We start from the raw sequence: 24590 nt of genomic DNA, 5'->3' as shown, positions 1-24590 counted from the left end.
CGCTTCTGACAGAGAGACCACTTGTACCGCCGTCACAACTGTGCCAAGAGACAGGGAGTCTTTGAAAGCCACCGGAGCGGACCCGACCGGCATATCAAGCAGCGTCCCGGAGAGCGACTCGCTAGGTTCGCACTGGTAATAAAAGGTATTGTCTCAGAGGTCTGTGTGCCGGGAACAGAGAGGGGATATGGCACTTTTCCCGCTTGCAAACCGGAGGATAGCAATAGTAGGTGGCAAACGAATGTAAAAGCCAGTTCCCCGTCGTCTTGCCACGGGTGCGCACCGGCAAAGAGGCGCAGGACACGCAGGATCATCGATTCGCACTTTGTGATTTTTGCGCTGCGTAACCTATGTGACAAGAGCGGAGAGGAAACGGTGAACGGTGGGATTAAGGCGTGCGTCTCCTAAACTAAACACTCAAATTCTCAAACCATGGACGCCAGGATATTATTTTTGCTTGTTTCTTCTGCGGCATTTCTCGCTGAGCTGCACTGCGCCTCGCCAAGGACCACATCGAGGACGGATCTGCCCGCTATCGGCTTCAGCAACATCAGCAACATCAGCGGGGAAAGCGGCGGCAAAAAAGACTCGAACCAAACCCAAATCTCCAGGAACAAGAGGAAAACACTGGCCGTGGATTTTGCGGTCCCCTCTCTGTTGCGCTATTATCTGGCGGAGTTCATAAAGAGACCCTTAAACGGCGACTGCCAGACTTTTAGCGGATGTTACACGGTGCGCGCAAACTTAAAAATGCAATGCATACCTTTACAGAAAACCATTTCTACTTTTGTGGACCTTAAGTCTGCAGCGGAATCAGCACTGAGGAACGCGTCTGCTGATGGACAGTTCCCCTCCTTCTACAAGCGACCGCTGACCAAAGTTCTGAAATTGGGCTTGACGAAGGCGAGCAGGAAATCTAACCAAGTTGTGGTGGAAATAGGAGAGGATTTAGTCAGGACGGGATGCGGGGGGCTGTCTGTGTACGAGGAGGCCCCGGTGTACATCCTGGAAATGGACCTCACAACTATTCTGGAGTGGTGGCTCGGCGCTGAGGGGGGGCGGCTCAGGGTCCGGCTTATGCCCGAGAAAAAGGCGCAGGTGCCAGGGATTGAGGATCGGTACACAGCGGCCATTCGAGCTTCAGACCCCCGCCTCTACCTCCAGATATCCTCCGCGGGTGAGTCCCTCTCTTCCACCCTCCCTTCGCGTTTTGCTCTCACTCTTTTGCCATGCGGTTCCCCCACACCCCCAGATGCAACTCGCTCACGGTTGTGATTTAAGTTCTGATGTGATTAATTTTTGATGCCGAATCCAGCGCGCTTGAAGTTGCGCGCTGGGTGTGCTTTGGCTGGCTTCAATTGTGGTAAAGAAATGATAGCACACGGAGGAAGATCTGTTATTTGGACTGCTCTGATGGGAAAATGATGACTGAGGTATAACTACGTGTGTGCGTGTGTGTGCGCGAGAAGAAAATACAGGAGGATTTCATACATTTAGTTCTGTTGCTCTGATTCAGAGGGCTCACAAGACCCCTGTTTTATTATTGATGCCCAGAGCAGCTCTGAGAGATGAACTGAATGCTGATTTAATTTCCAAACACTTTGATTATTTCCACTTGGTATCCATGATATGTATATGCAGCATCTTTAGAGGATTCTATGTAATCAGTTCTGAGATGATAATTATTATTTCATTTGAAGAGAGGCCTCATTGCTTTATAATAACACGTCTATACTGCATAAGGATGACTATAGGGTATGCAATGATGCTTAAGTTGGAAAGGCCCCATCAGGGATTTATTTTTTAACTCCACTGGCTTCTTCTTAAAGACACCTTCTCAATTCCCCAAGCTAACCTGTACTACAGGTAGGGTGGAGATTTGAGAAAACAGGTTTTATTTTGATTAGGCACAAATTAAGCCATTATCTCTAAGAAAGCTTTAGCACTCAATACTCAAGGGTCCTTCCCCTGTTCTTCTGAGCATCGGCACAATCAGTGTAATTGCTTAATCACTTTGATGAGGGAGGCTGGCCCAGAAAAATGCAAGGGAATCCATCAGACAAAAGAAGAGGCTGGCTAGGCTGGAAAGAAGACACCCATCACCACCTCGACCACCTTTTCCCCTCAAGGACTGTGTACACATAGAAATGTATGCAAAATACACAGTGAAACTAAGAAAGCCATGACTGTACAATATGCAGTAAGTTATTGTCAGTGCTGGTTGCCACGTTAGGATTTCATTTGACATATGCTGTTATTACAAGTAGAGATGAAACACTTCAGTATGTCACACGCACACATCTGAGACTGTAGTAGAGAGGCATCTGAGTGGACTACCCGTGCAGCTCCCGGCAGGGATTCCAGCAACACAGCTGGTGGTGTTAACAGGTGGGAACCCATCTTGCGTTGATGCTATGATATGGTTTTTGCAGTAAACACATCATTTTTAGTTTATTTTTTAAAAGCACCCCTTTCACATTGTGACATTTAAGCAATACTTGAGAAAAACACTGAAGCCTACAACTTCCAGCAGCTCTGTTGCAGATCAGGATGGTTGCTATTGTGTGACTGTAAAAAAACAACAGGTACAGAAACAATGTGACATCTGCACAGGGAGGAAGTCAGAGCACCTGGATGGGTCAGCAAAATTTTGGACTTTGGCAAAGGATGTTTCCTTTCACTTGTCATTATGCTTTTGACACGCCTTCATGATAACCATGGTCTGTTGCAGAAACTATGATTTTCCCAAACCAGCTTGTGTACCAAAACAAACCCAAAAGTCATAAAAATGCTCACATCAGCGGTGTGCTTATATAAGCATTTTTAACACCCAGCTTCTTTTTAATTGAAATGGAGGTAATATGTCGGCTCCCGGCAGGCTTTCTGCCCAAAACAGTTTTGAGTGTTCGCAGGTGGGAAGCCAGCAGGGGATGTTTTTTCTTTCCCCTGGGGGACTCAGCTGGATTTTTTTGAGAGCACCACTTTCTTTCACTTTAAAAACCACCAAGAGGCCATTTTCGTACATGTGAAGCCAAACCTTAACCACAACTGTGTCATATCAAAATTGTTTTATTTGCCCAACACTCTCTCTGACATATTTGTCCAGCTGACAGGGATTTAAATCAGCTGAAGCTCCTCCTATGTATCATTCTGGGGGACCATGACATCTTTAAGCAATACATTTATTATTTATTCGTTTAATTTTGAGGAGAAGATGACATTCACACTTCAGCAAACTAGGTTTATGTGTGCTGCACTTATGTAAAACCAAAGAACAGCAAAAAACTGGAAATATAGACTTCAATGAGCACTTACAGGATTTGATTGGAATAAATAGACTACTGTCCATTGTTTATTACCTCCATGATCATTTCTCATTTCGCCTCTATGCCGCATCCTTACATAACCCTAAAATTGATCACATATTTAATCATTCAGGAAGAGTGCTGCTCAGAGGCGCTTCGTATACGAAGCTTCGGCGAGAAGATATAGGCGTATCCTTTCATTTCAAATCTGTTGGTAGGGGGATGCAGTGAGAGCTAAGCATCAAAGTAGAAAAGGAAAATAGTAAAAGGACTGTTCTTTCACACACTAGCTCATTTTTCTCCTACTGTATGAAATAAGAAAGCAGGAATCTAAGCACAATGTCAACGTATGACAGAACATATAATATTATTGTTTTCTCTCTCAAACACACACACACACATATATATATACACATCTTAGAGGCATGCTGAAACCTATTTTCCTTACACTAATAGAAAACTGGATGTGTTGCCAGTAAAAGTACACACTTTTTATGATTCAAGTTGACAGACCATAGACAGCATGAAAGAGGAGCATAGATGCCGTGACATCACCCAGCGGTTCCTGAAGTCCTACTTAGAAGGCTTGAGGAGTATTTTCTCCGTCACCATTGTCTTGTTTTGAAACTGGATGTGAAGAAAGGGGTGGGTCTGACTATGAAACCATACACTGTAGTTTAAGAGTGTTCTACTGTTGCCTCTGTGTGATGTCAGTGATTGTGGAAATCTCCCTGATGCCCAAAGTTCTAGCTGTGAGCACAGCAGCCCTCCTGGTCACTACCAGTCGCAACAACACTGAAAGTGGAGTAGAAGGGAGCTAAAACACATTCTTATCAAATAAGAGGCACCAAGGCCTAGTATAAGAAATCCAAGAACAACAATATAAAGTTACCATAGATAACTAGCTAAGCCCTCTAAGGAGATTTTGCCTCTGATCTCAGTGCTTTCATTTTTCTACCTACTGTATACAAGTGGGACTGCACATAGTGTTACACAGTGGCCAGTTTTGGTCTGCATATGCTACAAGGAGGTAATGAAGTTAGCCTATTTTAGTGTTTTAGGTTTTTGCGTTGGGTTGTTAAAACAATAAATCATGTGTTGTCTTCAAAAAAACCAAAACAAACAACAACAACACGCGTAATATTTCTTTAGCATTTGTCAGAGAATGCTCAAAATTCACCAGCTCATCCCACTGAATTCACCCAGCACCGACAAAAGGTAAATTCCAGTTAAAATCTATTAGCTTCAAAGTCATAAAAACATGAAGCTACCTTTTTGTGACATATTTTAACCTGATCTTCAAGGTATACTGATTAGGGTTAACGATCTCACCTCACACAGCACATTATGATACAGGTCAGGTGAACTGCCAACTGTATAATTAGATGTAGGTGTCAGTCTGGGTGTGAATGTGTTGTCGGTATGAATAAGTTCACCTGGGAAAGGGCACTGACCTATAAAAGGAGTGTGCTGCTGTTTGCCTGGTGTCAGAATATGACAATTCCTGCAGATAATATAGTCTGGCGTGGTTCTTGCTGACCTTGATACTATACTGTCAAACAACACCTTTTTGTTTTCATTAACATTTTTTTCTTAATTTTAGAGCAGATCTCAGTACCAACCGAATCACCCACACATTACACTTCTACTACACATGTGAAACTTTACATGACAGGCTCCTCCCACCAGAGCACTGAACAAACTGCATGCTAATTCATGCTGTGGATGTAGTGTACTCATCAACACCTTTACCATGAAGACAGGGAGATGTGGCTACAGGCCAAATGAAAACTATCCAGCCTCAACTATGTGGTTGCAGATTAGCTCAACAAATGCTGGACAACCACTGTCGACTTCATTAACTAATCATCAAGGACGAGTATCTCTATAAAAGCAGAGGTGTTGCATGTTGAATGTTAAAGTTCATGATAGTACAATCGGATAAACTGGAACAATGGCTTGGAAACGTGCCATTCACAGGACGTCCAAAACAATGTCCTGTGGACAGATGAGACCAAAGTGGATACATTTGCAGTAATGCACAGCGCTCATGTTTGATAGAAACTAAACACAGCATATGAGCACGAACACCTCCCATGAACTCCTTAGCACAGTGGTGAAGAGTGATGATTTGGGCTCGTTTTGCAGCCACAGGACCCGAGCACCTTGGTGTCATTGAGTCAAACCATTAAAGTCTATATCAAAGTGTTTTAGAGACTAATCCGAGGCCATCTATCAGACAGCTAAAGCTTGGCCCAAACTGGGTCAACAGCAGCAAATCAGATCAACACAGAATGATTGAAAAAGAAAATAATCAAAGTGTTGGAAGGGCCCATTCAAAGATCACACCTCAACCCAACTGAAATGTAGTGGTGGGAACCCAAGGAGGCTAAGGTCAACACTGTAAAGAAGAGTGTCATATTGTTGTGTTTAAATTTTGTCTCAAACTGATAAAATTAAAGTCAGAAAGTTACTTCAAGCTATTTCTGCTAAAGGTGGCTCTGGAAATATTGGCATTATGTTTTTTTTTTTTACAGGACTATACAGAGTACTGTGAAAACCCTTTTTCCCATGATTGCATGTGGTTTACCTCTACCTCTGGTTATCGTCACATAACCCTTGCCAGATCATACATTGTGAGACTGAATATTTTGTATGGGATTTTGAATAGATTTGCCAAATCACAGTTTATGTGATGCTGGTTAAATTCACTTCTAAACAAAAGGGAATTATCATGAATGATCATGGGTAAGAAATGACAGAAGTATTCACAACGTGGGTGGACTCCACTGACACTATAAGCCTCACATTGTATGCTCAGTGCCTTCGACTTGATTACTCTGTTGCCTGTTTGCAGAGCCACAGTTATTGTCATAAGTGATGATTACATTGTGTGTTTCTGCAAAGCAAAACTGTGTTTACTTGCTGCTGATCCACAGAAAGACATGAGCTCTGAACATTTCACACACGCACGCACACACCTGTCCTCCCTCCGTGTCTTTCTGTTGTCACGAACTCCCTCCTCCGTACAAAATGCCTCAACACTAGGCTCCAATGAGTATTGTCTCACTTTTTCAGCATTTTTACGCCCCTGACTCACCAATGTTTGGCATTTTTCTGTGTAATGTACGTGCTACACTTGTTTTTCCAGCCTCCAGAAAGACGCTGGCTATTAGCATGAAATAAATACCCGCCATGGCACCCAGAATAATTTGACAATCAGGGAAGCATGCCTGCGGGAATCAAGGCATTAAACTCTGCACAGTGCATTTATACTTACTCGCCTTGTGCGCTCTATGGGGGACACCATTAATAAGAAATACTTCTACCAGTTACAATATAAGAGAAGGGAAACAATGCTCTGCAGGTGTGATAAAGATATGGCCTCCACTTTATTAACCTTTGTTATGTTTACCAAGTGGTGCCATAAATAGGTTGCAAAAGAATCTTTAAATGATTTCAGCGTTGGAAGCTGGAAGAAGTCGAGCTTCCGCCTCATTAAGCTGCATATACCTTCCTCAGAGCTCGTTGGGAAGCTGATGTTTCTCGTCGCTCCATTAGCAAAGAGTGTCTTCATGAACACACTTAACAGAATTTGATTGAAGCCCTAAAGTAAAAGACTGCTACCATCATGCTTGAAAGGAGCAGCTGTGCATGTTAGAGCATTTCTTGCCATATTTTCCATTCAGCTCAGCCTCAAATCCAAACACATGATTTTCTATTGAGCGTCACCAGTATGCCATTTCCTTGGAGAGCCTCAAAATTGAATCCTAGTGTGTGGATGTTTTACGCGTTAAGCAAACTCAGTAATTCCTTCTGAATCATAAAGGAAGCAAACAGTACATTACATACTCAGCACTTTGTTTACCTTGTGTTGTCTGTGGCCCTTCTGGAAGGGATTTCTCTTTGGAAGATGGAAAAACAACGTAATTTTCAAAAGCTTTTCCTTTGTCTCCTGACGAAGTAGCTGGTGTAGTAGCCTCGAGAGAAGTTTAATCTATGGCGCTAGAGAGTGTAGTCGGTCCGACAAAAGTTACTGTTCACCCAGCATAATTACAGTCATTTGTAAACAAGCGTTCACAGACACACTCAATTAATTTTATCATTATTCATCTTCATTTTTTAAGTAATTATTGTCATTTGAATTGTTTTGTTGCATTGTCATTAACTTCATAGCTAAACGTGATTGACTTGTTTTTGCAGTAATAATTATGTGTATTCATGCCAATGAAAAACATGCTAATGTGAATTTGAAGGCAGGATTTCTGTGATTACGATCCCGCCAACTCACAGGCCCAATCACCACTCGAGCTGAGAAGATTAGTCTTTTAATTTATGAGTCACAATTATTTCCACAATATGCCAAACATTGCCAGGCTCTAGCTTCTAGCACATTTGTCGTTGCCTTTCTTCTGTGTTACAATAGAACAGCTTTGAGTTTCAGACATTTCAGATGGTTTTTAGGACAAATATGAGAATAAATAAACAGGTAATTTAAAAGTTATTTACTAGTTCCGGCACTTTTTTGTGTTTATTTAAGACCAAAATGAAGATGTTCTGAGATTGGGCCTATAAGAATCAAAAACCTCACTTGTAGTAATTTTGGCTTATTTTCTGTTCAAGGCAATTTTCTTGTGGACCTCTAGATTATTTTCAGCAGGACTCCTACTTTTGAATCGCTCGATAGTCCTGTTTGGTCTAATTGCACGTGTGCATCTGCAGTGTGTGCTGGATCTCAAATGTGTCAAAACGGTGATCCTTCAACTTGATTTTCATTTTCAGTAAGTGGACAAAGTCATGGGGAGGCAAATCTGGTAAGTGGTCCAGATGGTGAGCAGACTGTGTTAGTGTGGCCAAAAGATGTTATTAATGTGTTCTGTGTCGACATGCTCCACAATTCAGATCACTGCTGCTGAGTATTCTCTCTCAGATGCCTCAAGATGCTGCAGCAGAACTTTGCATTGACAGTCTCGCCCAAGGAGGCAAATTCATGTGCAGAATCTCCCGAATTAAACAAGAGAAATCCCTGCATTTGGGATTGGAAATAGTTGATTTTTTTTTTGTTACTGAAAACTGCTCTACTTACCAGCGACGATCCTTAGTATTTCTTATATACCTGTTAATGTTTTTTTTTTTACACAAGTTTGCCGTTAATGGTGAAATGATAGCATGACACAGAAATGTTCAAAATACACCTTCAAGTGAGCATTCAGAAGCTCACTGGATGTGTTGTGAAAATGCATCTGATACCAAACTGAGCCTAACCTAGAACAAACTCTAATATAACACAAACACACAGCCTGTGACAATAAAAAATTTAAGTTTTCAAAATAATGATCTGTATAAAAGCCAAAAGATTATCTAATACCATCTTGATCTCCAGAAAATGAAAATTTAAAAAATGACCATAGTACACTGATAACTGTTTTCAAGCGTGCAGGCCTCTGAAGGGTTGCAGGCATTCAGGGTGGGTTTAAAAAAGTAGTAAAAAGTCTTCATTTTGCAGGGCTAAAGACCTTAAAAATACACTGACATGTATCGGCTTGCACCTTCTTCAGGGTGTAGAGATACTAAGACACCAAACAGAGCAATTATAGCTTCACTCACCACAGATGTACTACGCTAATTAAATGCATCATTTTCTTTAGCTTCTAGGGGCAATGGCAAGCACATTTCTCTAGCCTTTAAGGATATCACCTAGGAAGTACATAGCCCTCTGATAAGGGTGTTTATAAACACTTTTCTAACCAAAGATAGTGAAAACATAAGAAGTTAAACTCTATAAATAATAAAAAGGAACAGAACAAATACACTGAAGGCTCAGAATGATAGTTAACCTTTGCAGAATTTTAAAAATTCCTTTAAGATCATGGGGATGGATCCTTCAGAAAGTCACAAAGGATCCATGGAAAGCATGGATCACTCACCTCATCCATGTCAATTTATTCATAAGCAGTGTCTCAAGAAAAGTAATATATTACACATAACTCGTTATTTGTTTTTTTTAAAGTAATGGAGTACGTTACGTAATTACTCACCGGAGAAAGTAACTGATACACCACTTGTTACATTACTTTCCCATTACTCCATAAAATGTCTTGAACAAATTGTTACATAATTATCAGTTAACAATATAGGCAACAGAGCCGCACAGCAACAAATCTCTATCCTAATGAGGACACACATACGCTCTTTCTTTTAGTTTTTACATATGAACACAAAGTCATCAATACTACAGATCAAAGATGAAAACCAGCCCAAAGAGACTTCAAAGCCATTTCCACAGTTATTCTACTTTAGAAACATGAACAGGTAGAAATAAAGGCTGCAAGTCTGACTGCTCACTCAGCTTGAAAATCACTCTGGTCTCTTGGCTAGCTTTCTGTCAGCATGCTGTCTGTGCAGATGCTTGCAAAGTTCTGTATGCAGTATAATCTGGTTGTTTCTGTCTTAGATGCAGTTTCCTCTTTACCATTGCAGTTTTTTCTTTTGTGCAATAAAAATAAAAGTAATGTCGACAACTTATCTCCTCAAAAGCTGTTTTGTGCCAACATTTTTGTCCTCCCGCGGACTTACTGAAATCAGTTAATTGTAGCACAGGTAGAAAAAGCATGTTTTTTTTTTAAATATTTGTTTTTTTACTAATAATTACTTAATCAGTAATTACTGAGTTTAGCACAGTATGTATTACCGCATTACTGAAACACGTTACTTTGTAACCTTCCTGATTTGAAGACAAGCTGGCACTGCAAAATATAATAATGTTCACCTTCCTGGTTGAATCTGGCTCAAACCTTTCACTCTTTGATGAAGCTTCTGGGGAAACAGATGAGAAGAAAGTTGTACTGTTCAGAAGTCAAGAGATCCATTTATATCCCTTTAATTTGGCTTAAACCAAATATAGACATTCACTAAAAGAAAAATAATAGCTACAGCCAAGCATGAAGATGTCAATATGTCAGTGATTTACTGCTTTAGGGTGACTTGCAATTATTGAGTGAATCATAAGTTCAGCTCTTGGACAGAAAATCAGTTATTAGTCTGTTAGCTGTAACTGAAACACTAATGTGAAACATAATGATCCCAAGAATTTGAGAAATCCCAAACCTCTAAATTTCTCAAAAAATATTCCACCACAGTAATGTGAAAACCTGATTTCTCGATACTGGAAGTGTTTGGTTGTTGTGGCAGATTTCAAAGCAAACTATTAAGCAACAAGAAGAAATGGGTGACCTTTTTGCTTCAAGAGTTACAACTTAAAACTTGTATTTTGTGTGGACTAAAGTTTCATTTGTTTTATGTTAACTTCTGATTAAAGAGATGGCATTGTAGTTTGCAGAAGATACAGAAACACAGGAAATAAGGATGCGGATGAATAAGTTTTTGTTCATCCTGTGACACGCCATTTCCCGTTGCCCAGCATGAGCTACTGCATGATAGATTAGTGTATGTAATACACAATTATATGGCAGACTAATAAACACTAGGTAAGTTAAGAACGAACATTTCTGGGGACTGCCTGAGGGTGCACAAGGGTGCTCCTATGAGAACCATAAACCTCCAAGAACCATTTTTCCTGATTACATTCACTCCACCTACATGAATTTTAAGTTGGAAGATGCTGTTAGTGAAGCTGTTGTTGTGTGACACTGGTTTTATGCTAAAAAGTGCATGCGTGAATTTGCACTGTGATATTAATACAATGCACCGGTCTATATCAAAAAAAGACCGGTAGCTGTTTTTGTTATATGTCATGAAATTTGAAACAAGCCATCAGTCTCTGACAGAAGGTTCCTCTGGCAGACTTCAGCGCCTCGAACCACTGATGATATACTCCAAAAGCCAGAGTGTCAAATGTTTTTCTTTGCCTGCATAACCAGCTTGTTGTTTTGTGGTCACTGATAATGTTAATTAAACCACACCAATTCAGACTTGCTTTGGCTGTTTTGAGGTCTCTTGCTTTCTTTTAAAAAAAAAAGAATGCGTCAGCATTCTCAGAGTACGTTTCCACCACCGCATATATGCTTAGTAAAGCCTGGAATTTATCATCGCTTAATTTCTCTGCATGCTGTTTTATTGTGTTGTGTTAGGCCGACGTCATTCAACATGTGTATCGTCTCTGCTAGTGTTCATATGTTTGTTGTTTTAATACAGTCGCTGCCAAGTGTATGTTTGAATCGCTTACTCTTTAGTAGGAGCAGAGCAGAACTGTGATAATTCCCACTGCAGACATTTCAAAATGATCGGACTTGCTCCAAAAGTTACATGAAAAAATTCCAAATGTGCCTAATGAAAATATCTTCTAATTGCAAACTTTACCAAAAGAGATTCATTCAAAAAATCTAAATAAAGGAACAGCCTCAACACTGGAAACAAATCATGCTGAATCATATAATGTACAGTATAAGTTTGACTAATTACCACATTAAAAAGAGACCATTTACTACTAATTACCTTGTGGCAAAAAATATGTTCATTTACTTTTGTTACCCAGCACAGCTCAGCCAGATGAGCTTTTTAAAAAAATCCAAATTCTTCACACATACAGGCTGCACCTTTTTATACATGTAGAAGAAGAAAACAAGATTTGCAGTTCAAGCAGCAGGCAGTCCTACAATTTGAAACAATTTGCTGAACATCCCGTCGCCAGCTTTGTTTACCTGCCTGCACACAAATGCACAAGTCCTGACTTCACAGGTGCAGTTACCCAACCACCACCTAAAAAGAAGTGACTCCTGAATCTACACACAGGCATACACTACAAGCAGCCACCATTTTCCACATCAGTATACAGATGAAAAGTGATGGCAAACTCCAAGTAAGAGAGAAAGTTGAACCTCCAACTGGATTACTGGGATTAATATCATTATAACAATCATAGTATGCATCTGTATATATGTCTGTATATACCCCATATATTCGCCTACTTAATGAGTCGGCTAAACTTTGCACAAATATCACTGCACATACAGCAATTACTGACATCTGTATGTTTTTTTTTTTTTTTTTTTAAAGATTTAATTATTAAACCCAATTCTTTTGATTTTTGTACATATTATATTAATTAATTATAATCTGTAAATGTGATGTTATGTTCTCCTTTTGTTTGTTTAAAATATCACATTCAATGTACATTGTCCATTCGTGACAAGTTACTTAACGTTCACCAGAATTTGTATCTGTGAATGAATTTTGTTTGAATCACCGCAAAATACGGGAAAAGGAAGTGGGGGGGAAAAAAGTTGCAGGCTAGTAGCTGTAATGTAATTGAAAAGAATATCAAAAACTATATGCATTACTGAAAAAAATGCACATCATTTGACTTGAAACATTTTGAAATAGCAGCTGTCATCTTTTATGTACAGTCTATGGACATTTTCTATGGAAAAAGTGAAGTGGCGTCATTCTTAAGCTGAATTTAAAATGTAAATACTTTGGTGGGACTGCAGTTTAAATGGAGCTCGATGGCACACTGCACCTGTTGACCTTTAATTTAGTCCTTCCAGGTGGAAACCCGCAGTGCCACAGGAAAAGTGACATGACATTGCAAGTGTGGATTCATGGTAATCAATGGGACTCCTGACATTTAAACTTGTATCAATCAACTGCTAATGGTAAAATCAATAGGAAGTCAGAATGACAGGCCACTTTATTATTTATACATTTCTATGATCAATTCACTCAAAAAGTCAGCAGTGTTGTGACACCCCAGTGGACCCATGACACCCTGTACACTTGATCGATACTGCACATTACAATGAGCATGATCAAGTGCATGTGTCTCAGTGTTGGCTTCAAACTAGTCTTTATTTGGTGATGGCGTGCTTGCAGATATAGTGTCACTATATAGGACAAAGCAAAGAATTCAACATAAATAGAAGAGCTTGCCCTGCCGTAGTTCGCCAGTCTGTGTTAGTGTAATACATTGACTGAGTCCTCTGATTCAGAGCACTGGCAATACAAACTTGGTGCTCAAATGTCTGTGTAGCTTGACTGAACTAAGTGCAGGGATATCATTAGCACTATACACTGTCAACACGTGCGCATTTCCATGTAAACCCATTTGAAGTATTGCAAACATAGTAGTTTCTGTTCTGATTTAAGAAAACACCAGTTCTGTGTCACTATGCCCAGTGAAAACTTGAATCTGCTCAGATTCATTTATGACAGTCACACATTGAACAGGTCTGCTGTCAGCGTAATGAGACGGCTGATTTTTCTGGGCTTAAAGAAAGTGAAGAAATCATTAATTTAGCTGCCTGAGCTGGTGACTTGTACGGCCTGTGAAGCGGCCCTCACATTAGTTGGCTCCATCTCAAAAGCTCACAGACCGCAACTGTTGCCCAAAACACAAGCTGTTAGCATTCTGTAGGCAGCCATACTTCAAATAAAATATGAAAATGGCAAGCTTGCCAAATTGGTAGCTACAGATAAACACCTTGACAGTGTAAACAGCAGCTAATGCCCTTTATGATATTAATCACCCTGATTGTAGTTAATGCTTATGTCAGTTTTGTAAATTAGCTGGGCTCAAGGTGACTTTGGCTGTGATACCTTTTTCATTCCTTATTCAGCAGCACTGTCTCTTTTCTTCTTTCCCCTGATGTTTTACTTATTTATGCCACTTGTGTTTTTCAGTTTTTTCCTCTTTTTTTTTCAAAAAAGCTGCCTGTTTGATTAATGGTTATGCTTGCGAGAGGCCTCAGCACTAGAGTTTAGCTTAGAGCTGCTGTAGAGTTGAACACATACTGTACACGAGCTGCATGTGAAGCTCACATCCTGAGATGCTCCACTTTCATAATGGGAAATGTAAATAATGTGCATAATCAGTGGTCATACTGTTCTTGAAATTGTGCACTGTATACTACCTTATGTGTATAGCTCATTTTATATTTGTCCTTGCCATTTATTAGACAGAATATATTTTACATTAAATTTACATTAAATTAATTTTACTATTAAAACAAGCCAATGGCTGGAAAACATGCAAAAAGTTATCAGTAAAGGCTTTCCGACCAAAATCCTTCCAAACAACTAAGTAAAGTGTACGCTGTAAAGTGTAAATAACCTTTTCCTAAACCTAACCAAGTCTTTTTAGTGCCTATTCCTGAAGAATATAAAAAAAAGGAGTCAAAAGTTTAAAGGAGGATGTGGACTTTGTTGTTCACCCTTCTGCATTCGTCTCCAGACTTCCAGAAGCCTTTCTCTTAGAAAGGCCTGAAACCAAACGTCTCCCACTTGTGAAAAATGCTGCTTGTTATGCTTGTGTATACAGAAAACATGATAAGATGGGTACTTTGTTAGTCTCACTAACCATCAGCAGTAAAATGATTCTTCAAAGGGCTTAAATTAATATTAACAGCCAGTTGGGGGTGCTTGACTAAGATCACACTTGCATAAGTAGGTCCAGAGAAGTAGAGGTGCACTAGGTCACGCTCCAACTTTTATATTCTGCACTGAGCATTGATTTGTTTAAAACAGTCAGAGTTTAATCAAATTCCTACAAATGTGAGTCGAATTAAAAATCCGCCAGTGTTGGTAATTAAATGGTCAAAGTCTAGGATTGAATGTATGACTGTATATATGAAGTCCTTTTAAAAGGATTTAGTGTAAATTTACACTTTCCTGACATGCATTATGCATAATACATTATGCATTACACACTCTTGACTTCCACTTAAAACTACAGTATTGATTTTATTATTACAAACTAATTAAAAATAACTAAACTAATTATTGCAAAAAAGGAATCCCTACAATTCACTACCAGTTTAGCTGTGTATTTTTTTTACAGTGAGAACAACAAGGAAATGTACTGCTGAAAGAAAGTGTTCATCTCATTTTGTCTTTAAATTGCATCCTTGCTTTTATGCTTTTGTGATTCTGACAAAGAAGAACTATGTTCATATATACCAGATAAACTATGTTTCATTGATGGACATGTTTCTCATGGCTTATTTCCTGTCTTTCCTCACTTGTTTCCTGCCATTACTTAACCTGAAGGAAATGAATATGAAGACTGAATTGAAGACAGATGTATATAATCATACATTAGTACTTTGTTTTAAGTTTTGAATTAATAACCACTTGGAGTTGTATTTCTAGTCTTCTGGGAAAACAAGTGCAATATTTCACTTTCTTGTAGCTCTGTATTGGTCCTCACCAATAAGCTGGTGTCTTCAATGAAATGGCTACAATATAGAAGAAGGCCCCTCACTACAAGTGGCCCCTTTCATAGATTAATGGAATATAATATAAACATATTGATTAGAGCAGCTTTAATGGTATGATTAAAATATATATACATGTGATATTGTTGTATGTCCCAGAAAAGGTTTTTAAATCATTAAAATATTCGGGCATATGACAGGGTGGCAAAGGAAAAGTGGATGTATAAAGGAGGTAGGAAGGTTACATGTTAAGAATAGTCTAATACATCCATGGTCTTTCCAGTCTAGTGAAGCCCTGCCACTAAGCTTTTCTCTGTTGTCAGATTGTCCTTGGGTGTTCACACATCTTAAGTCAGACTTATATTTGAACTAAATCAAACCAATCTGTGTGACACTAAGCAGTGAACTATGAAGCATCAGAGAGGAACATGGACACTTTGAAGAGAAAAACCCAACATTCACCAGGAGTAAAAAAGCCATTACCAGATATGGTGCAGTTGCCATACACAAGAAGTCAGTCAGTTTGAGAGGAGCAGCCTGAGTGCTCTCAGGCCACATCCCCAGCTCCCTTTATGATCTCTAATGGGATTGTTGAGGAGCGCCAGCAGCATCCTCATCACAGGACAAAACCCACCTAATGGGATATGATTCGCCATGAAAGGGCGAGGAAGAGCAGTTTCTCACTGAACCCACTTATCCCTTAAAACGTCCATATCCCCACCTCCACATCTATTTCTCCCGTAGGAGGCTGGCACCCAAATTCTGACATCAGTACTCCTATTCTCGTGACACATACAGATTTTATGTTTGGGTGTTGTACAGACAAAGAGTCAGAGCATCAGTGCCATGAGACACAGTGTTTGTGGCTTATCAAATCCAGAGCATGCTCAGAGGCCTGGAGCAGCTCAAAAGATGGAATTGCAACTTGCTTAGCTGCTGAAATGAATACAGCGATGTGCTGGAACTTTTTTAGAGCTCACCAGTGTCTCAAGATGGCTTATCTTCTCAGCTTGAGTGCACAAGATATCTCAGCTTTCAAAAAATCATCTGATTTAGCTTTTTAAAACAAGCCTCTCGCATGCTAACCATCAAAAAACTTGCATTTAGAAAGAATAATTATGTAAACCATTTATTATTAATATTAAATCTCAAGGGGATACTCTACATTTTAAAGTTGTTAGACTCTGACAAGTTGTTTTATAATTTAATTGCATTGTAGGAAATGTAGGAATCTGTATTTTTAAAATATATTTGTTCATTTAAAGGTTGGGGTATCATAGAGTCTGCTCTATCAGAATCCATATCTGTTTAATTTGTTAAAATGTATTGATCATCCAAAAAATAGTCAGTGGAAATCAGCTGGTGTTTTGGTATAGAAAGCATGAATAGAAAGTTCTAACTTACTTAAATAGTAAGCTTCTGTTAGGTGGTAGCCAGTTGTTTCAGCAGTGCATTTCAGCCACCATGTTAATCTCTACCTTTGAATACTACTGATAAACAAATTACTAATGGTAAATAGAAAGCTTCCAGTTCAAAAAAACCTTGTTCCTTTCCCAACCAATTCTATATGTTCATGTTTAGAGCTGCCTATAGAGGTTAGCTTTACCTGAACTCATACTTTCTTTAACGGACTGTGGAACCCCCCCCCATTTCTCTCAGTGCATCCTTGGTTTACTATTCATGGCTGTACATAACAACAGTGCCCAATAGCTCTCTTGTTGTAGTACACATGGCTTGTAAACCTATCCTTTTAACAAGTTGTTGCTGTGAGTCAGTGGCTCCACAGAATGGTAATTCACACATTTGCCTAATATGCAGCAGATCCTTGGTTTGAGACCAGGAGGAGCTACAACTCCCTTTAGGGTCTGGTTCCAAATTCATGGGCTGCATCCTCCTGAGGCCGCATTTGTAGACCGATTACGTCAAAGCAACGCGCCTGACCCCTTGTAAACAAGGGAGCGTCCAAAAGTAGCTTCTTCTGCTGGGAATCAAGTATAAATGGGTCCATGATAGCTTTAAACTATTGAAATAATATGAGTTTTGTGTAACTTTCCATTCTGACAGTTTCCTCTCAAACACCTTTTTAGTCTTTATTACAACTTTTGGTTTAATCCTTTCACCTAAATGTTCAAGGACCTTTGATGTGGTTGATTTAATCTATTTTCCTTCCCCATTTTCCCTGTACATATAATGGCATGTCAGGGGGCTCTCGTTACCTAAGGGATCCTGACCTTCACCAGAACCGTGCTGTTTTCCTGTAGCCTTTTTTTTTTTTTTGCCATTGTGTCCATTGTATATTAACCTTGTTGTGTAACCAGCATTGGCGAATACTGTGTCTGCATTTAAACACAACAGCTAATTTCAGATGAAAGACTGATGGCGGACGTTGAGCTTTGCACTGTACTTCCTCTTTTGTGTATGAATTGTGCAGGGTTGAAAGGTCTGGCAGATTTCCCATCTCTCTTGATTTCCCATCTCTCTTGTCTTCAGGCATCAGCATTTCAATTGCGTTTGTACTCGCACACGTGCAACTCGCCACTGTTTGAATATGTGTGTGAGGTTCATCTTGCATGTGCTTGATGTATGCCATGTTCACATGCGTGCGCATATGTGTTTGTGTGTGTGCATTCATCCATGTGTGCATGTCCACTAGGGAGCACTGGGGTGCTTTCAGACAACACAAACTCTCCTCCTCCTCTGTCTGATCCTGATAGGACAGTGAGCTGGAGCCAGCAGCTAGCAGCCCCATCCGCAGTGCAACATGGGAGGAAAAAAAAAAAAGATCAGCACCTCAGATTTTTTTTGCTTGGTGCCAACTGGATGACATCAGGTTGACCTTGCCATGCTTGCACAGAGTCCACGAAATCAAACCACATCCCTGGCCTCAAAACCCTCAACTCCAACACACATTTCCTCTCTACTTGCACACACTTTTTCAACCACATAGTACAACTGCAGCCTGACCTTGGCAGTTGTTTTTTGTGCTGTTAAGTAAAAAGACAACATAAAGTTGCGCAAAACAAAGTAGCGCTGCTGGCAGTTTGGCCAAGTGAGGGGAATGCTTCACACTCTGGGTGGTACTGCTGTCAATTGCAGTGCAGGAGCTTGCTTATCGCAAATGTGAAGGTTTTGCTGACCTGCAAATACATTGGAGATAAGACCCCTCTCTTATTTGGAAATAATTAACCATGATGCAAGCAGTTACTGTGAGTCGGCATTGGTGAAGCTGTGTAAGTCTGCATGGAGGCTCATCACGAAGGTGCCACAGTAAATTGTGAGCTAAAATAGCATCGGTTTGTCAGTCCAATTATGTCTAAAATGCCCCTTCTGTTGTTTGCCTTTTGGTGTGCATCTCTAAATTAGACACAAAGTAACTGTGATTAGCCAAGTGCAGAGTTACATTATGAGTTTACTATTTTTTCTTTAAACTATACAGACATCTACATAGTCAGTTTGGTATCATACTGTATAGGCAAAGAAGTCGGGGTCAGACTTTTGACTGTAGCCGTCATATTTCCTTCCGCCATCCTCTAGCGAAGACTGTTAGAATGTTAATGTCAAATACAACATGAAGTGATGTTAGATGCAACGTGTGTGGATGTCAGGGTTCGTGAGTTGGCCAATAAATAATCCTACTATAGTGACACAAGCACTTTGAGAAACTTACGATTCCATCTTTCATTCTCTCCTGCTGTTCTAAAGAAAAGCCTGACTCAACTGTCATGTTCTCTAGATTCATGCTTTAAGTTTCCACGGGGCAAAGCCACTGACTGACAAGTATGAGAGGGGCCTTATCTGTCACCTTACAGGCATTTCATTATAAAAATGCTTGGCTACTGCACTATCACAGGAATGATGGTGAATGCAGCTGCCTTGAGCCTGCCTGGGTAAATAATACAAGCTTTAGGACACATTATGTAAGAGATACAAAAGTGAACTTGGACACAGTCATTTTTGTCTCTCCTTTATCTTTCAGACTTGTGGATCTTGTAGCCATAATGTGACATGGATCAAGCTCCAACATATCAAAGAAGAATAAAATGGAACACCAGAGATTTGGCTTTGTACAAAGGCGTTGGTATAGTTTTCACAACTCTTCTTTTTTCTGAGCAGAAATACCATGGGGTGCCGTGAAATAACACAAGTGACTGGGTCTAGCTTTTCACAGCAATGACAAGTCACGTAATGGACTAGCTCCGTTGACTCAGCCTTGGATCTGATGGCGTGGCTCTGTGTAGTGTGACGGCTTCGACATGGTCCCAGAGCAGCGTTCATGTGGTCAGGGCACTGGCCCATTTAGAAAAGGCCGGTGTGGAGGGGAGACCAGCAGGAGCTAATGACCTAGAGAGAAAGGCAGAGTGTTTTTCCTCGGCGAGTAGAGGTTGGCAGCTTCTTGATTTGGCGTATCTTGAAACGCAGTCTAACTCATTTTCCTTTTGCCCCAGACACTGTATTCACTGATGAGGAGCCATCCTCATTTAGCTATGCAATATTTACTGCAGAGTGCTCATTAATGGCTCTGCAGGAACAAACATATTTGCAACTAAAAAGAGTTGAAATGATGATGAAAAAAGTTCACATTTCTCTGCAGCACCACAAATGTCTGTGCTCTGATTTATCAGGGAGGGCATGATTTTCATTATAGAGACGATGGAAACATTTGGGGTGGAGGGTCTGCAGGTCCTGTCTTGAAACAAGTTTAATGTATCTAAATGGAAATCTGTGCAGTTTTGCATATTGCCTTGTGACTCATGCAACCTTAAGTATGTTTTATATAGAATTTATAATTAAACCTCCTGCCAAAGTATTAACACTGCTAACTGTCATTGGGTTCAGTTGTCACATACTTTTTCTACTGTGACATATCAAAATATAATATGCGGAACTGGCATATTCAGGGAAAGGAGATTATTTCATAGAGTTCATCCTTAAACTGAACTGGTACAGTGCACACACAGCTGCTGTCTGCAGTCTAGTTTGTGTTGTGGCTAGAGTTATAGTGTATATTTAATTCCTTGAGTTTTAGCTTGTATAGCTTTCCTCGTGGTAAGGGGATGATACCAGGCTATTAACTTGCTCTTTAAACAGTATCAAGTGGCTGCTCCAGGAACTTTTGGCATGCTAACCCCAAATGTTGCCACTTGTAAACAACAAATTTAATGCTGATTAGTCTATATAAAAATTATTGTAATGTTTGTCATAGCAAATCATCAAATACCCAAGCGTGTTGCTGTCCATCTGTGATTCTTCCTCATTTCCTTCTCCATTTACCACTGTAAATTTATCATTTCATTCATCTTTCATGACGGCTGTCTGCACTCTCATGACAAAGCTGAAGTACATTTTTCATAGACAGTACAATACATTAAAGTCTACACAGCATGTAGCTATTATTGAATTAAAGAATGGAGTGACACTGGCCAATTTCTGTTCTTTGCCTGCTCACACAAGATTAATCTCTTTCCTTCTTGGTCTGTTATAGCAGTACAAGCACTTAAAAAAAAATAAAGTAAACAAAAAATCCCAATGATTTATGTCGCATATGCCATTGTATCTTGTAGTAAACAAGTCAAATCTGGATAGTTCCTTGGAATCATATACGGCAAACATATTTGGGAACAGTGCCAAACATGATGATGAAAAATACTAGTACATTTGCTAAATTAATGGACACCTTGTTTGGGGTAGAAAAGCCAACCTAATATCTTTTTAACTTTTGACATCACTGTAATGTGGTTTGTGTATAGAAATTGTCCTGGCTTCTCCACCGGGTTGAAATATATCCAGAGTGAAAGGTCTGTAATTACTTTGCAGTGACAGCAAAGATTGAAGACGCTGTAGTGAAAACAAATAAACTCATGCATGACTAAGCTATGGGGAAAAAATGATAGTTAATTTAAAAATGAAAAAGTGGGTGGAGCAGAATCAACCTTCTGATAAAGCACTTGGAAATAAGATGGCAAGCCCCGCCTGTGTGTTTGGACCAACGAGTGTCAGCATTGACCAGTTGTGCAGTTGTGGCTGTGAGTCATTTGTCTTCAACCCAGTTACTGCTTTCGTATTGAACAGGACTCAATCAGGGCACCGATGAATGCCAGCTGGCTGTTGGAGCATTAAAAGAAAAACACAAACAAATGAAAAAGAGAAGCCAAATTAATGGATGCCAGCAGAGGGGAGGCAAAACCCAGCTCTTACTCTGATTAAACATCAGGGCCATCAGAGGAAAGGAAGCCATTAGAGATAGATTGTATTGGCTTTGTTGCAATCTGTGTTTCTTTCTCTAAAGAAAGGCATGTCAGTGCGGAGAGGTTTTGGTCTCTTGACCTGCACAGAGGATATGTTTGGTCAAGCTGAGTGAAAGGAGAATAGCTTTCAAATATGTATTGAGTTTCTATTCAGTCTGTACAAAAGAAGAATTGTGAGAGAAGCTGCATACAAACAGCTAAAGGCAAAAAAAACCACGGCACAGCACAGACACTGTGTTATTGGTCAGGGTGTTTTTGATGACACGGCTTTGTTAATATAACTCAGAAGTAATTTTCTATACATGTTCATGGTGGTTTCATCAGTTAAACTGTTGTGCAATAGAGTCATTGACACTCAGATACAACATTTATTAATCAGTAAAGTACTGCATAGTTATATATACACACTGGAAGAGTATGTTCATATGGTGCACAGTGGGACTTTCTGATAAATGTCACTCCCTCACCAAGTAAATACAATAAGCACTAAAAGAAGTTAAAGTTTGTTCTCACAGTCTTGTGCAAAAGCCTTCACACACCTCCAATTTTCTATCCTAACTTAGAACTGTTATTTCAACTGCTGTTCTGTCTGGTTATCACCTTTGGATTCCAGCAGGGTTACATCCAAAGATCTGCACATTTCTTTTTTTAGCAACACATTTCTTGTGAGACTCATGTACTGCCACTTCATGTCACATTCTCCCCTGTGTGAGATTGGAAAATGTCTCTGACAGAAAGCTCCTCTGATTAACTCCTTGTGTCAAAGTGAAGGCATTTCTCAGTCTGTATTGTAGCTCAGGTTTCCTTTTCTTGATGGTTGTTTCTATTGTTTCCCCATCGCTTATAACTTTTAGTTAATTTTGGCAAAAAAAAATGCATCTGAGCCATATTGAAAGCCTTCCCTGCTTTCTTGGATAGCCTCTGGATACAAGCCAGACTTTTATCCGGTGGCTGTTTATAGTGTGAAACTTTGAAAGCTGGAGCTATGTGCAGTCCCACATAAAGCTGGGCATGCAGTCATCCTGAAGGTGAAGATGACTAGGGTGGATGGTGGCTCGGCAAAACAAAATTTTCAGAAGGGGCGGATAACATTTACCTGTATGTGCTAAGGATAAGGCAGCAAAAGTATTTCGGGTTAGGGTTAGGAAAATATCATAATGATGTTTTAAGAGTAAACAATATTAAATATTACAGGAGACTGCATTCTTTCTGTAACCTTATCAAGTGACTGCTTAATGTTTAATTATTCTGTAGTCTCCATAAGTAACTAAAGTATTGAAAAATTGGAAAAACATTAGAGAGAAAGAATAATCGTAACATATTTGCAAAGATTTCCAACTGTGAAACACAAACAATCATTTATTCAGCATTAATGTGATGTACTTAGAAAGTTGTGTCACTTTGAAAGATTTCGCTTTTCATTGTAAAATGCATGCCATGTCTGTTTGGTTTCAAAGCTCACTGCCCTAGGTACCTGCCATCTGGTTCATCTCTCTGGATGCCAGCAATTTTTAAGCCAAAGGCGGGATGCTGAGGTCCCTGCCACCAACCAAAGTGTAATGATCGATTTTCACCATGCATCCTGCAGTCTTGGCAAGCTTAAAAAAAAAAAAAAAAAGACAGACTGGGCTTTCGAGAGCAGTGTAATCTCCCCACGACACACTGTTTGACACATGTGCAGCTGGGGAGAGATTGTTGAGATTTGCACATTGATCCACACTCTGGCCCTCCCCACAGACTCTGTCATTTGAATAAAAATGGAGGGAATATTTTTGCAGTGGCATGAGACCATCAACAGAGTCAGTATGTCTCCATGAAGAATAGACCGGGGGTCGTGATCCACAAGGGACATCTGTAGGAGAATGAAGAGGCAGTTTGAATTACTAATGAGGAAGAAGGCAAATGGGAGATGATTGGAAGGAAGGAAATGGGATGTAATCAAGAGCTAACTAGAGGAATGAGGTATAATTTTTTACTTTGAATGACATAGTCTCATTCAATAGGACATGAAAGATAACTCGAGACAAAAGACATAAAGCATGCAGTATTTCGGTGCTGTATAATTTAGACGAGTTATTTTAAGCAGTCTATACACTTTTGCGTATGTCCTTTTAAAACTTGACCCCTGCTGAAACAGTTAACCACTAACCTTGATTTTAGATCAGCAATGTGAATATTCCTGGCCCTTACCAGTAATTTCAGCTTAATTATCACATTGGACCGATCAGTGTTCAAATAAGTCAGATGAGACTTAATTAACATACAATCCCTCTTCAGTTGATGTGGTACCTCTATTACATAGATGTAGTGGATAAAGAAACAGAATCCAGGTAATATTAGAAAATGCTTTTTCTCTCCACTCATAAATTTCCTGGGCACTAAGACTAGCCTCTTATCACTAAAAGGTCATAAACCCTCTTGAGGGGGCTGTTAAGCGTGTCCTCTGGCTCTCTCTCTCACTCCAGCTTCACTGCCATGCCAGCACATTTAGTGCAGGATAGGAGTCAAATCATTGGGACTCACATGTTCCATCAGCGATATGGGAACAGAGCCACGACAAAAGAAACAGGTTTGGGTGGGGATCCTGCTAATGATGATGAACACTTGAATCCTGAAGAAACAAAAATCTTTAACAACGCACAAACGGTCAAAGTATGTCCAAGCAAAAATGATGAGAAATCGATGTATAGGAAGATTCAAACACTTCACAGCCTCGTTTAAATGAGTTACAGCCTCACGTCTTGTGTCTTCCTCTACCCTTTTTGAACACTGAGCAGTAAAAGTGCTAATCTAGTCCTTTTTCTTCTTTTTTTTGACCCAGCGGGAACACAGTGATTAATTACATCTTCATGCATTGTCTTCCATCTGGC

At 39.8% G+C, this 24590-nt stretch overlaps 1 protein-coding gene across 1 annotated transcript in view; it reads left to right on the top strand.

Annotated features, from left to right (window-relative positions):
* Positions 1-432: 432 nt before the first annotated feature.
* LOC308389649 (ALK tyrosine kinase receptor-like) overlaps positions 433-24590 on the top strand; it is a gene marked incomplete at both ends in the record, with an annotated part of 250026 nt that continues 225868 nt past the window's right edge. The window contains one exon of the mRNA XM_080871141.1: positions 433-1177. Coding sequence (XP_080727267.1) covers positions 433-1177 — 745 coding nt within the window. The remainder of the gene's footprint in view (positions 1178-24590) is intronic.

Source organism: Rhamphochromis sp. 'chilingali' (genome assembly GCF_963969265.1).
Source record: "Rhamphochromis sp. 'chilingali' genome assembly, chromosome: 21".
In the NCBI taxonomy this organism is placed as follows: domain Eukaryota; kingdom Metazoa; phylum Chordata; class Actinopteri; order Cichliformes; family Cichlidae; genus Rhamphochromis; species Rhamphochromis sp. 'chilingali'.
The sequence above is the reverse complement of the archived record's forward strand: the minus strand, read 5'-3'. Positions and strand labels throughout refer to the sequence as shown.